Source organism: Poecilia mexicana, unplaced genomic scaffold (assembly GCF_051168715.1).
Source record: "Poecilia mexicana isolate PSO_F unplaced genomic scaffold, ASM5116871v1 scaffold_2, whole genome shotgun sequence".
Lineage (NCBI taxonomy): Eukaryota > Metazoa > Chordata > Actinopteri > Cyprinodontiformes > Poeciliidae > Poecilia > Poecilia mexicana.
In genome coordinates this window covers 51,036,158-51,051,289 of record NW_028263371.1, presented here as the reverse complement: position 1 = coordinate 51,051,289, position 15,132 = coordinate 51,036,158, and the positions used below count along the sequence as shown (strand labels likewise).

Here is a 15,132-nt window from a genome sequence, read left to right as displayed (position 1 = left end):
TGTAAGAGGACAGATTCTTTTCTACAACTCTACTGTATAATTTCCAACTAGGAAAAGAAAAGAAAAGAAAACTACTAAATATGGAAATAAACACCCAACATATCCAAGATCATAAATAAAAGGACGAATGAAGTCTCTGTAAACAAAATTGCCCATCAGAAAATCTTAATTGTTAGCGTCAGGGAAAACAGGCAAAACTGCCTTTTTGTGATTACTGAGCCCATTTTAATTTATAATGTGATGAATTAATTTATCGTGTATTGCGACAGGCGTATTTTCAACATCAAGCCAGTTTTTGTTGAACTTATTAATCATCTATCAGATTACGACTTGTCTTTACCTTTAATTACATGTATGTTGGCAATAATAAAATGGACCGTTGTGTGTTTTGATTTGTTCTATCTGCAGACATCTAAGCAGCGGACGCAGAGTGGTGTAGAGCAGACGGAGCAGCTTAGCCATGCTTACACTGGCCAGCAAGTTGAAGAAGGACGATGGAGGAAAGACAGGCCGTGCCTCTGGAGCCTCTGACTCCACCCACAGGGTCTCCATCAGAGACCGCCTCCTCACCAAAGGTGCCCAACAACTTTGCAGCAAGTTCATCTGGCTACAGTAAAACCACAAACAAGAACATACTTAAAAGGGTTTTAATTGTTCCCGATCACCATAAATATTGGGCTTGTCTTTTGTTGCTGTTTTTTATTTTTATTTTTATTTTTATTTTTATGGGCTCAGCTCAATAAGGTTCTTATCTCTTGAAATATTTGATTAATTTATTATAATTTGGTTTCCTTTTCTACTTATTCCCCATTTGATTGAATTTAATTTTCATTTTTTAAATAAGTGAATAGAAATAGTAAATAATTAATCAAGTAAACTGATAAAACAATATTTGTTTTTTTATGTAAAGAAGAACTTTAATAGATATTCAAGTGAATATTTAAAGGCAGAAAATTAAAGGCATATTATAAAATACAGACCTTTGCTATTTCATATATTTTAGCTAAATAAATTTAAATAAATAAGTTATCTAATATATATACAAATGTTTATGTACATATGTACATAAACAAAAAAAGCTAAAATGTTGATATAAAATAAAAAACGGGCTAAAATATCCAAATAAATATATAGATTTATAAGTTGATATGTAAATAAATAAACATTTTACTAAATAAGTGAGTAAATAAATACAAATTTTAAAGTAAATGAATTAATACTTTATTTTGAGAAAATATATTTATGTCTTTTTGGAAAGTGTATGATTTTGTTATTAGACTGAATTATAAAGATAATCACAGATGACTGTAGTTTATAAACAAATGTATTATTTCAATGTCTGCTGCGTATTGCTAGCTTCATTAGGTGAAGCAGTAGCTCTCTGCTGGGTAGCTGTTAATTAGCTTTCTCCTGTAGGTGGGAGGAAGTGAAATAAAAAAAAAAGAACAAACCAAAAATTATTTTCCTCTGAGAATCAATTTAATTAGACTTATTCATAATAAATGTACTTTTATTAATAAAAATAGAAACATCTTATCAAATGAAAACAACAGCATATAGAAACAAAGAACCCAGAGAAACAAAGATTTTGTTTTTCCTTTAGTAGCTGAAAATATGTTTGGCAAAACAGAACCTAATAACCAGAGCCAGCATCAGCAAATCAACTCTCTGCTGTTTTCCTGCTTTTCATCCTTTTTTCCTGCTCTTACTTTCATCTTTTGTCTCACTGCACCAGTCAGTTTTTTTCCCACCGAAACATTATGCTGCATGCAAGACATTTTTTTTTCCCTTTCTTATTCAGTTCCCACATTTGATATTATGTGGAAAAACTTCGTTTATGAACCAGAAGAGTGGGAGTGTTAGTTCTCTGTGCTGTTGGCCTAATTACACAACGTTCCAAACACTTTGAATCTTCAGGAACCACAAAACACAAAGGAATAATCCCCATCAAGCTCAACGGAGCGATGGTTACAGAAAGAGACGCTCCACATCTGTTTATTTTAAATCAAATGCACCCACTGAGGATCTACCCACAGATCCCCAATATTTAGCTTGTTTTGTTCTAACTCATTGTTCTTATTTTGTCCCAACAGAAGTTGCAGAACTTGAAGCCAATCTCCCTAGTAAGTATGCCACATATTTTACCGCTCCACATTCTGCCTAAGGCAGAGTCACTGAAACTGGGAGCAGAATAAAAACATCATCAGTTCTTTCTGAGTTAAGGGACGTGGCTGTCAGAGCTCACATATGCTCTTCATCTTTACTTTAATACTTTGAGATGGGAGTCACCTTTTAGCTACTGAACTGATTCTTTTTGGAATCTAGGGAAATCTACTGTAAGCTTTCAAAGGACTGATGTTCTTCATTTCTGCACAGCAACTGCCCTCGTCACTTTAATCCTTCTTAAACTAAATTAATAGCATCAAGACATGGACAGTAAGTCTGTAGGGACTTACTACTTTCTATGGTATCCTAAAATCAAAAGAATAATTTATTATCTGACATGTTACATGAGTCAACTGGCTCAAACTAAATGATAACGTGGTATAATGCTCAGTTTCAATATATTTTGTACAATTAGATTAAATTATACAGACAATTTGTGCAGTTTTTCTGGAATATTGATCTTCGTGATACAGGAAAAATACCTACAGCTGAAACCAGAATTTTTCCTACACCAAATAAAAAGACACTTACACCCTTTTTCACTGTCTGAAGCTAAATCAGACCAAACTTCTCTTATTTAGGTCAGAATTACCAGAATTATTTCTCGTTTTTAAATGCCACAATGATGAGAAAAACTGAAATATTTATTAATTGATATCTTCAAAGTCAGAAGTTTGCATACATTTCCTTAGCGTTTGGTAACTTTGAGTAAAACTGTATTCAGTGTTTGAAGACATAGAAATCATTCTGTATGTTGGGTAATCTTGAAGACATTAATAAATAAATCTGACAGATTCTTTCTTCATTATTGTAGAATTTAGCAAATAGAAATAATTGAGGTAATTCTGACTGACCTAGAACAAGAGAAGTTTGGTCTGATTTAATTCAGAAAGAGGGGGCAAAAAGTGTATATAAATGTCTGGTTTCAACCGTAGCTACAAATCGTTAAATAGTTTGGTTCTAACTGGTACAAAATGTAAGTAGCAAGGGAAGGAAATGGCAGTTTTATTATGAATTGGGGTTGAAGTGACCCTGGGGTGGTACAACATGCTGACAGTCTCTTTGACATTCAAGGATTCGTGGCCCCCCTCTGACTCCATCTCAAAACTGTGCCCCAGTAAAAACATTTAGCCTTTTTGCGTTATGAGGGGTTATTAATGGCGAACACTCTTTTTCTTCAGTCTGTTTTGGAATAAAGTAGAGGTTCAGCTTTGTGCTTACCCATTTTCATGATGGCACCCATAACAGTTCAGCTTAAGTAAATATGGTTTGTCTTTAAATGGTCAAATACATCAACATAATTGCTCTTATTCATTCAGCTTGCAGTACTGACCTTTGAACACCAGGGGGGAATATGGTGCCACGGGGATACCTAGAGGCAATCTATTAATCTCGTTTTCGGTGCTGACATTAGGGATAAACTGGGGATTAAATTGGCTTTAATAAAGATAAAACATGTTAAATATGTACATATTTTTACACCACAAAGGCACATTGCTGTTATGATTCAAACTTTTCAGTCCAAATGCTGACAGCTGTCATTCTCACCGTTGTTTTTACTGTGTGCAGGTACATGCAAAGCCAGTTTCCCAGATGAGAATAAGCTGCATCACTTTCAGCTGGCAGTGTCTCCTGGTAAGAGAAACCTCATTTTGCATCTTGTCAAATATGATCAGAAATGCAGATATCTTCTATTTCAATTTAGTCTGCGTAGCTGAAAGTTTGAACTGATGAATTGCGGAAAAACTTCCGCATGCACTCATGTTGTACAGAAGGGATTTGAATATAAAGAGAATAAAGACTTTTCTTCAGATTAGGAGTCTCAGTATGTTGCCGAGAGCGAAAGTGCATCTGCTGGCTGTTTTGTTTCTAATTGCGCATTCTCACTGAAAGGCACTCGGAGCCCTGCTCTGTATTTCCACATTACGGTTACACTTTGATAAGCCCATAGCGAAGTCCATTGTGCATGCTCAGCAGCCTTCCAGGCTAAGTGGGCTACCTATCAAGTGTCGAACAACACAAACACACCAGTGTGGAATTACACAAGTCTCTGGAGGTTGTCTTACCTGTCACTTCCAGTTCCCTACCTGTCACAGGGAAACTGTAACACAGCCTAAACCCGGTGTTACCTTCTCCATTACCTGCATTTAAAAAGCTGCCCAACAGTTAATGTATTATGCAGAAACTAGAAACTGGGAACAAATATCTGTCTGTCTGTCATTAATTAATTACGCAGAGATATTAACAACATGCACAGTTAAAACCACAGTCAGCAAAGGGAATAAAACCCAAGAGTGAAACATTTTGAACATGAACATTTTAAAACAATTTATGTTAAATCTTATAGTTTTGCCAATTTTTGTAACATGGGTTTTAGAATTTAGCTGAGTATTGAAAATTATTCCTAAATGTTTTTTCTGGGATGCTTGTTCAACGGCATTCCTGTTGGTCTGAACATGCAAGGACCATTATGAAGCTTTATTAACTGAAAACATAAACTTTGTTTTCTTTGTATCATGGGTTAAGAAGGAGTCGTTAAGCGTTGGTATTTTATGTAAAGTGTTGTTAAAGTTTTCATTGGCTGCTTCACAGCTTTTACCAAATATGTAAATGACACTGTCGTCGGCGTACATTTGCAAATTTACTTAAGGACAGATTTCTGGTTGACTGTTAATATATGGGCTGAAGAGGATGAGACGTAAAATAGTTCCTTAAGAGATTCCTGTTTCAGTTTTGAGAAAAATAGTTTTACAACACATTGTTCACAATCTTTAAAGTATAACTGAATTATTTTGTTATTAAGAGAGGTGAAAATAATTGATTGGTCCCCTGCTTATTTATTGACTTATGTTTTATTTTGCAAGAACCAGAATTCTAACTTCTGCAGATTAGCTCTGACCTCATGTTGCACATAAATCAATTTATCTTTAGCTGCGTTTCCACTGATCATATTGCAAAATGGGATTACCAAAATAAGTTACCAAAATAAACCACAGTAAGTGGTAGGTGGATGATGGTGATTCTTGTTTTTTAATGTCTTATCGCTTGAACAAACTTATTCATGTTTGATTTTAATTATGGATCCTATTTAATGGAAGCACTGCAATTGCAAAATTGTGTTTTTTCGACAGAACAACAATTTTTTGCTTCCATTTGTTAGGGAAGCATAGCTATTTAGATGCTCCTCACCCTAACTTATGTGTATAAAATCCACCAGTCCAGAGGATAATTTTATTCGTTTTAACCTCTCGGCCACCACAGACAGACCATAAGAGCTGTCAAAGGACATTAGGGACACCATGGTAGATCTACACATGGCTGGAGGGGGATCCAAGAAAATCAGACGGTTGACAGCTGCTGGTGTGATTACTGGGAAATAGTGGAACTATTTCCACTATGAGACCTCGTGTTGGGTCTGTAGAGGTGAGAATGATCAGGAGCAGGTTTGGTGGTATCATCAACTCCTGCCTATGCATAAAGAGCTTGTTAAGGATCTGAAATTAGGTGGTTCCACAGCAAAACCTTAGTAGAACTAGATCAGACTTCCCTCTCCTCTCTGTTCGATTACGCTTGGATATTTGTAATCCTGCCTCGTCTGTGTCACTCAAACTGGTACCATGACTTCAGATTAGCTGTCAGAAAGAACTTTGTAAGCAATATCTGTGGAGAAAACGCAAAGATCAGCGATTAGTGAAAAGGATTGGTGTCTTGTTCTTTTAAACAGAATTGATATGGAGATTGAGTTCTCAGAGAAAGACTCGCTCAATTATTTAAAAAGACTGCCTCCCCTGGCGCAGCCGTCCCAGTTCACACCGCCTTCCTTTCTCTCTCCTCCTGATTTAGACCTCACAGTTTTGGACTTTGTTCCTGTTGTTACGCACTTTGTTCCGCCTTACTCATCAGTCCGCCAGGTTTGTTTATTTTCAAGCACAGTGTGAAGAGTAATTTAATAAGAAGCACTTCAGATCTTGCTGCGAGGCATGTGTGTGTTTATAGAACAGGATTTGTAATCTTAACCAGCAGTCAAATGAAAAATATTACATCGAATCATGTGTGTCTGTGATGCTGATCGCTATTTTTGTGCATCTCAGTTCTCTAAATTGAGTTGCAGTAGATGTTTTATCAGTCTTATCCACAGTCAAAAGTATAGGAAAGCTTGCCCTGGGGCTCAGGCTGTCTAGTTTGTCTTGTGTGGTGAAGGTAAAATCATGTTGACTTGTTATATAGAGAATACACAGCTTACGGCCATGCGAGCTTTTCTTGCGTCTTCTCTTTGTGTCGTTTTGTTCTGTTTTCTCATGCTCCTGTTATCGTTTACATATCTCAGGGCTACAATGGGCTGCTTACTCTAGCTCAGCGTTATTTGAGCAGCAAATAGGAGTGCCATGAGTGACTCATGATGATTTTATTTAAACGCAGTTTTAATCGAAACTGCCTCTGTTCTGCTCATTAAAATAGATAGGTATTCCTGTCATTTTCAGTCATCTGATTCAAGACAGCTGTCTCCTCAGTAACATCATGTCATTGTGCTTCATTTGAACAGCACCTGGTGGGAGTAATATCGGATTTTATGGTCTGTACTTTTATCTGAACTTTTCTTATTCAACCCACCACTTTGGGTTAAGCATTTACGTATGGGTTCAGCAAAATGCTGCTGCACAGGTTTGGATGGAATTGGGGTAAATAAGGAAGAAATAGTCAAAAATGTATATTTGTATAGCACATTTCAGCAACAAGGCAGTTCAAAGTGCTTTACATCCCCAGTTAAACGACAGTTAAACAACATTTAACTGAAGTCCTAAAAGGGGTGCGGGTTTTAATGTTTTTATCTTTTTTAATCTTTTTCAAAATGTCTTTCTCTTTCTCACTGTTCATTCAATGTCACATGCTGTTTTTATTTATGTGAAGCACTTTGAAATGCCTTGCTGCTGAAATGTACTATACAAATAAAATTTGATTGATTGATTGATTGATCATAAAAAACATACAGTCACCAAATATGAAACAAGCAATACAGCTGTTTTTTTTTTTGTTTTTTTTAGACAGACTTGTCAAGAGTGTTGCAGTAATCAATGCAACTAAAGATAAACATATGGATGAGTTTCTCATTAGTCCTTTAATCCTGGAAATGTTCTTCATGTGATAAAAGCCCGACTTTGTCTTTATGTGACTCTGAAGGTTCATGTCTGAGTCCATCACTGCACCCAGATTACAGACCTGATCCGTAATTAGAGTTAACATGTAAATAATAAAAAATTTGCATGCTGACCCTTGCAGTTTTGTTTCTATTTAACTAAAAGTTGTTCAGTGCCTTGAAAATCAATTATTCGGATGGATGGATGGACAAACAGAAATACCTGCTTTCTCTGAAAGAAAATGATTATCTATGTTTTTTTTATATCTTGATGATCAATCACTTCAGGTGGCTACAATATAGCAAAATGTGGAAAGACCTTCATGGGTAAAAATACTTTAGCTTGATGTTTTATTCACAAACAAAGTCTATTTTATTAGACTATTATTGAGTGGTCTTCTCATATGAATTCAGAAGCATGCAGGAAAACATCACGGAGGGGGGTTTCAGCTGGAAGCATGCTCTCACAGCGTGAAATACAGACAATGGTTTGCAGGGAAGCACAAAATGAGGAGGACATGTTTTTCAAAGTACAGCGTGGAAATAACTATTTTTCCTTCACGCACCTTGGATGATGGATGAGGCTTTCTGTGTCCTGTTTTTGTGCTGGAATTTACACCACGTGTTACTGGGTCTACCCAAGTATTGATGAGTGGGTCTGAAGAATCATTCTGGTCAGCAGAAAAGTGTGAAAGGCAGCAGCCCTTAGAACGGTGCACACTTGCAGTTAAATGGCCTGGAGACTCCTTGTTACATTTGCACATTGTTCCACTTCCTCTGGGTGTTTTGCTTGGAGCCCATGTGGAAAATGGAACAGCTTGAAGACTCCGGTTCAAACATGAAAACGGGCTTATTTTTGTATTTTGTCTGGTTGTGCAAAAATAAACGGGGGGGAAATCAATTTTTATGCATTTGTTTGCAGTTTTAATTGTCTCCTCCTGCTTCTCCCAGTTTAGTTTTCTTTTTTCATTAAAACGGTTCTTATTTGTGGCGTCAGGCTCTGAGTCTTTGAGGGATGGGGACTCCAGCAACACTGCGAGGTGAACATGTTCTGACCCATCTTTTATTCACAGTATAACCAGGACACTAATGAAAGAGAAACTGGACAGAAGACTAGATGTGTCTCTGTATTGAACGTGTCTTTCTGCTGTTTTGCATGGCAATAAAAGGCATATTGTTTTGAATATTGCACCATAGAGATGCAGAGGGAGTGTATTTTTAGAAGGCTCAGCAAGAGGTTGCATCTAATTAAAGTATTCTAGTTAAATGGGACAAAAGATGAAAAATATGGATAATTATAGTCATAGTTACATCTGATAGATACAAAGATTACATCTTTTAAAGCCAAACGTGCAGAGGTTGTGTTGTTCTGTAACTTTTAGAAATATGTCCTGTTTAAATGATGACAATAAATTGTATCCCATTTGATTTGACATATTTTTTCATAAATCTGCTTAAGCGTGAACTCAGTTTTTAAAATGTGCATATTATCCTTTCATATTATTATTAGAAATGATTTCCCCCTCTAGTTAGTAAGTAGAAGTGTTTTGAAAGTCTTCACAATGAATCCTCTTTTGACTTGTATGATTTACTTATGAAGGATGTGAATTATTTAAATGCCTTGTTGCCTCTCTTTTGTCTTGCTGGATTCAAACAAAATTATTGAATAGACAAGTCCCTGTTTGGAGAAATGCAAAAAAAGATACACTTCCTTTTGGATCTCCATCTTATTTATGTTTTTTTTTTTTTTTTTTTTAAGTTCAAGATTTAAATTTTCAGCCTTTGGGCCAAATGTTTCTCCTATAAATATGAGTGGCATAGTGCTCTCAGTAACAATACATATCAAAGTCAGTTAGATTGAGACTTACCAGCCTGAGGAGTAAGCAGTGAAATTTTTAAAAGTCAAATGTTTCTTAACAACAATGTCTGATTGTTTTTTTTTGCCTGCTGCAGACAGTCATGAATTGTTCATTACTTCTTACCGAATCTGTTATACAGAGGATGTTCATGGTTTTGCTCCTTCCTCTTGCTCCTTCTTTTATTCATCCATCAAAATTCTAGTCCCTTGATCATTTTGGCCTCTCATTTTCTTACCACTTACACATGTTCTGGGTTCCTGCACAGTCTTGAAAAGTGTTGAATACAATTTTAGTATTTTTCAGATCTTTTAGTGGAAAATACTTGTATTTCCACAGTTTGTATCCTGTGTCAATTTAAGAAGATACAAACCTTTGGAAATAGTTTTTCTAAACAGATTTTTATATAAAAGATGTTATGAAAATGACAACCTCAAAATCATGAATTTAATACTTCATGGAGCAGTGGAGGATGCTGCTGACTAAAAAACTATGACAAGAAATTTAATTTTTATTATTTGTATGTTTAGTACATTTGATGCATTGACAATAAACCAGACTTTGACTTTGATTTCACATTTCTTTCTAAAATATTATGTCTAGATCATAGCAAAGAGAAAACAGTTTGGTATTAAATGTCTCCCTGGTGGGTATGAAGTAAAGGTTGGTATAAAACATCCCGTGGCAGCCGCCGCCTTCTTGTTTAGGTATGAAAACACCAAAATTACTCAAGATAATTGAGAAAAAAGAGGCGCACCCCACTTCAGAATAACACATGTTTGGGGATTAATCAGATTAATTGCAAAAGAAAAACAAACTGGTATATTTAATTTGGCTAATTAAGAAGAATACATTTTTTAGACTCAGGAAAGAGAAGTATTTTGTGTGTTTGTGTGTGTTGATGGCCAAAACTAACAAACATAAAAAGCAACAAAATGATTAATTAGCAATTAGAAACAATTTTGTGGCTTCTATCTTTAGATCCAATGTTCTGCACTAGTCCGGCTTTAAATGATCATGATAAAATGTCCTGTTGAAGCAGAACTTGTTCTTAACTGTCTGAAAACACAACATGTGTTTTAAATAATGATGTCGGCACTGCAGGATCCCTTAAACCTGGCAAAATAAACACAAATGGATTTACTGAAATAAACATGTTCAGTTATTCTTAATCTTTGGATGCTGTAAAACAGTAATTACCACAATAATTGTTTGTTAGTCCAATTCTGAAGCGATAAATTCTCTTTAAGAAGAAGGAGCTTCAGATGGGAGCTGATTAAATATGTGTTTTTTTTTTTTTTTACATTTAGACGAATAAAACCAGTTTTTAGGTCACTTTGTCTGATCTCTTGGTGATGAAGGAACACCTAACCTTCATAATTACTGGATAGTAATGGAATGCTTTTTCAACAGGGATTTTTTTTTTTGCTGTTATAAAGACATTTGTTTCCGTCTGTTAATAATTACTCTTTTTCTCTCCTCAGATGAAGGTTACTACCAAAGTGGAAGGTTTCAGTTTGAAATAGATGTCCCTGAAGCCTATAACATGGTGGTGAGTAGTTTTGAATATTTTATTTCAGATGTTTAGGTGTTGGCCTTTTACCTTCATGTGAAACATTTGGAAAGGCTGTCAAGTTTTTTTTCAGACTTATTTGGAAATGTGGATGTTTACCTTAAATTATAACATCTATGAGAAATTCATATAATTTTTGTAGACAATCAAAGCTGAAGAAAAGACCCTAATTCAAAGCAACTACTAATAGCCATCCAAGGAAGTCCACCCTGAAAGAAGACGGAAAGACACTAAAAGAAGTCTTTGTGTCTGCTGCAGGATCTTGCTGGATCTGATATGCAAGGCAATGATTGTTTGATCTGTTAGAGATTGCACTACTTGAACTTTAATAAGAGATGTGCAAGATGAGAACTTTTATTTCTGAAGAGGGATTCCAGGGAGGGACCAACAACCAGGGTATCTAGAATAATGCTTTTTTTCTAATATATGTATCTAAAATTTAATTATTCTAAAGATCACATATGGGTGAGCATTAAACTGATATCCGAAAGAATTGTACATTGGTTGAACGGGATAAAACATCCCAGTCTTTGTTTCGTTTTTATTTCAACACTAATCATACAGATTTTGGTTTTGTACTAACATATAGAGCATTTCTACATGATACAGATGGGATAATAACATTTTAGATCACACAGAGCCAGTAATGGCAACTAAAGTAATAACTTCTTAAGCCTAAGGAGCTTCAGTTTTCGTTTTATGTCGCATTATTCTGTACAAACAAACTGGAGTTCACTGCAGCTGCTCATCTGCTCATAAAGTTAAATTGAGTGCTCTCAGGGTTGGAGGTTTCTTTATGCCCTTCATTAACATGTTTTCATTTATTATTAATGCTTCATTTAAAGAGAAAGAGACTCTTGAGTTTTAAAATCCAATTTACCAGAGTGCCATGGTCAAGATGACAGCAGGTCAAAATAACACAACACAACATAAAAAGTTGCTACAGTACAAGAAAGTTAATTAAAAACAAAGAAAATGAAACAAAAAGTGGTCTAATGGCATGTAAACACTTGATTACTTCCAAAGCCAAAAATCCCAATATTACATACGTTGTGGAAAGGTTTCTGCTTTTCTCTAAGAGAATTATTTATATACACTCTTACATTTTAATGCTTATCTAAGTACATCTTTGTTTGGTGCAACAACGTAGAAATGACATCGCAAATTGTAATGATCATATATTAAATAATTATTCCTGTCATACTTGATTTTAATAGAAATCTGAAAAGAAATACCAGCTAAAACCATTAACATGCTGACATTCTAACAGTATATTTACAATACTGTATTTAAGTGAAAACACAACCCAGATGAACTCACATCTCTTGTCTGAGTAATATTGGAAGAAGAGCAAAACCCATGGAACTGCTGGCCTAGAATGCCAGGTCAGGACTTATAAAAATAGTAAATTGGTGCAGTGAGGCTGTGGTGAATGCAGACGATCAATATAAACCTCTTTTCGCTGCTTTTCCAGAGGTCACACTTTGCTCTTTACTTCCTACTTACTTTGCTCCATACTTACCACTATTGAGAGTTTATTTTAAACGTGTTTAGCATCTTTCTCTTTCTCTGTTTAGAAATGAACCTAAAGTGATCCAGAAGTTAACCAGGCAATAGAGACAAAAGGCTAATGTCACTGAAACCAAATTTTGGTCACAGGGAAATGTGCATGAATTAATGAAATTTTGACACAGATTTAAATATATTTAGTGACCAGTTGCACACCCACACATGGCTAAAACTCCCCCCTATGCTAAGACTTTCTCTCAATGGAAGATCCTGAGGAACAATATGTTGAAGAAGGCTCAAAGAGCACAACAAAGAGCCTGTGTTTAACTTTCCAGATAAAAATCAGCTGGTTTCTGCTGGTTGGGAACCGAATCCCTGGAGACTCTATTCCACAATCCAGAGGTGGTATTAGATTATCCAGACCACCTTTAGGTGATGTTGTTCATGCCAAATACTGATATGAATTTGTTGTTGTGTGATTGTGACCAGTGACAAATCTTCCATTGAAATACTGCTGTTATAACACATTATGTCCTCCATAAACCATATAGTCAAAGGCCTAATAAACTTTTAATTTCTTGCTTTTTCTGTATTTTTTTCCAGCCTCCTAAAGTCAGATGTCTGACCAGAATATGGCATCCGAATATCACAGAAAATGGAGAGATCTGTTTGAGGTATTCCTCTATGGCTTTTTACCATTCTGTCACTTTTTTCCTTATAGTTTAGGCTGTTTTAATTGGTATTCTGTAGAGAGGTCCTAACTCATTTTCTCCTATTAAAAAAAGGAAATTACTTTACTGGTGCTGTAATTGTAGTTTTCTAAGGGAATTTGTCCCTTCATAATTAGTTTGAGCACCAGGAGGAATTGATTGATATTCCTAATACAGTTAGAAAACAGAGAATAGAGTGACCTGCATTGTCTCTTTTTTTCTGCAGCTTATTGAGAGAACATTCAATTGACGGCACAGGTTGGGCACCAACTAGAACGTTAAAGGTAAAATGCGTTTATTGTGGTTATAAATTACGTATCTTAAAGAATTTGAAGAGTTTCTGAAAACTGGTAGCATTAATATCTGTATTAGAAACGAGTATGAACCATTCTGATGTACAGATTTATTTTTATCTAAGCCGTTCTGTTGTAGCTGTCTTGGTCTAGCAGAATGAAGGAGGCTAAATACAAATAAACCAAAACTGAAATAAACCAAGCATTATTTTCCTTCCACATTGAGTGGCAGTCAGTCAGTTGAATTATACAGGACAAATGTCACTTTTAAGGTAAAAATATATTCATTTATATTCTATTATTTATTGTTGTCTAATTTATTCCAAATCAAAAAATGCTGGTATTTTAAAAGGGTTGTGTTGACTTTTGAGATTGACTGTAAAGTATTGTTAAAGTTCACAACAGGCTCAGGATATTTAGATTTTTTGCTTTGAAAACATTTTCATTTGTCTCAATTTTGAGGTGAACTTTCAAATTAAAAGCTCACCTTTTAATTTGGGTTTCTGTCTACAGTGACCTTCAGATCACCTTCTCTTGTAAGGTTTTTTTATGTTCAGAGGATGAAACAGAGGAGGCCATCTAGCTTTGAGAGCAAGGTCCCTTGCCGCATTGACTTAATATTTGTTGTAATTATGGCATTGTAAGCCTCCTGCTATCTGGAACACCAGAAACAATGCTATTGACAGTGTCACCTCTTATATAATGAGCCACTGTGGCTTTGCTAAACTGCTATTTTTGATATTTAGTAGAAAGTTAAGGCATGACGCTTTCTATGGATCCGTTCCGACCTCATCACTGGGTTGTTTAAGGTAAACTGAAAAATGGAAACTTTTTCACTTGCATTTAAAAGAGTTCGCTGAGTTTTCAAGTTTACTGCTCAGTAAAGCTGTCCTTTTCAAGCCGTTAAAGAAAAGTAAAAGAGGTTTAAAGCAAGGACACTCTCTTCGATCCTCACTTAGGATTTGACGAAAATTACTTCTGATAGAAACTACGACTTTAAACTATATTATACAAGGAAGGAGCTCTGCCCTCCATGCTAAAACTGGCTGCTTTTCTCCAAAGAGACCCAAGACTAGATCAACATTCTCCTCAGTATCTGCGCTGGTTTTCTCCTTGAATACAAACTATGACAACCGCTAAAGTAACTGTTTTTGTCAAAATTTTAGAGTTTATGATTTGGGAGTTTTTCACTGTTTTGTCCTCACTTTTCTTATAGTTCTGGACAAAACAACTGTCTCTTGAGTTTTCTATTGTTTAAAATGTTGAATATATCAAGTGCATAAAATAATTGTCAACAATAACAATAGTTTTGAAAGATTATCACTAAAAAATACAAGTGAATTTATTTATTTATTTGCTAAATTGATTGGTATTATATTTAAGCATAATAGTTTAGCTGTGACATTGTGTATTTGTTTCACTTTAGTCTACATGAAACTATTCTTGCTACTCAGTTCAAATATCTTCACATTTACAGGTTCTGCTGTGTTTTCAGCCATCTGTTTCCCCCTTGTCTTATCTTCCATTAGAGCCTCTGGGATTGAAAGGTCACCAGAATTCACAAGGGGACCATAATGAACTGCAACTGCTTTTACTTCATGTTTATTTGAGCAGGCATTCATTTTTTTTCCTACTAGCTCTAATTGTGATGGATATTTCTCAACCCTTTGGGACTTGGATACAGTGGACCCCCAGTGTTATGGGGTTTAGGGACTACAGCCATCCACGAAAAGCTGAAACTTGAGACCCCCTCTAAAAACTCTTGTAACTGCCTATTTTAATAGTTCACCCACCAAACATACTTTAATATGCATTAATATGCACAGTGGAAACAATTTTAGCACTATCACAGAAGCTAACATCCACAATCTTTATCTCTACTCCTGGGGAT

At 35.3% G+C, this 15,132-nt stretch overlaps 1 protein-coding gene across 1 annotated transcript in view; it reads left to right on the top strand.

The window, feature by feature from the left end:
• Positions 1 to 15,132, top strand: part of ube2f (ubiquitin-conjugating enzyme E2F (putative)) — a 39,802-nt gene that overhangs the window by 5,228 nt on the left and 19,442 nt on the right. The window contains exons 2-7 of the mRNA XM_014984141.2: positions 409 to 575; positions 2,094 to 2,123; positions 3,736 to 3,801; positions 10,641 to 10,708; positions 12,842 to 12,912; positions 13,175 to 13,232. Of these exons, the coding sequence (XP_014839627.1) occupies positions 461 to 575; positions 2,094 to 2,123; positions 3,736 to 3,801; positions 10,641 to 10,708; positions 12,842 to 12,912; positions 13,175 to 13,232 (408 nt within the window). The 5' untranslated portion in view covers positions 409 to 460. The remainder of the gene's footprint in view (positions 1 to 408; positions 576 to 2,093; positions 2,124 to 3,735; positions 3,802 to 10,640; positions 10,709 to 12,841; positions 12,913 to 13,174; positions 13,233 to 15,132) is intronic.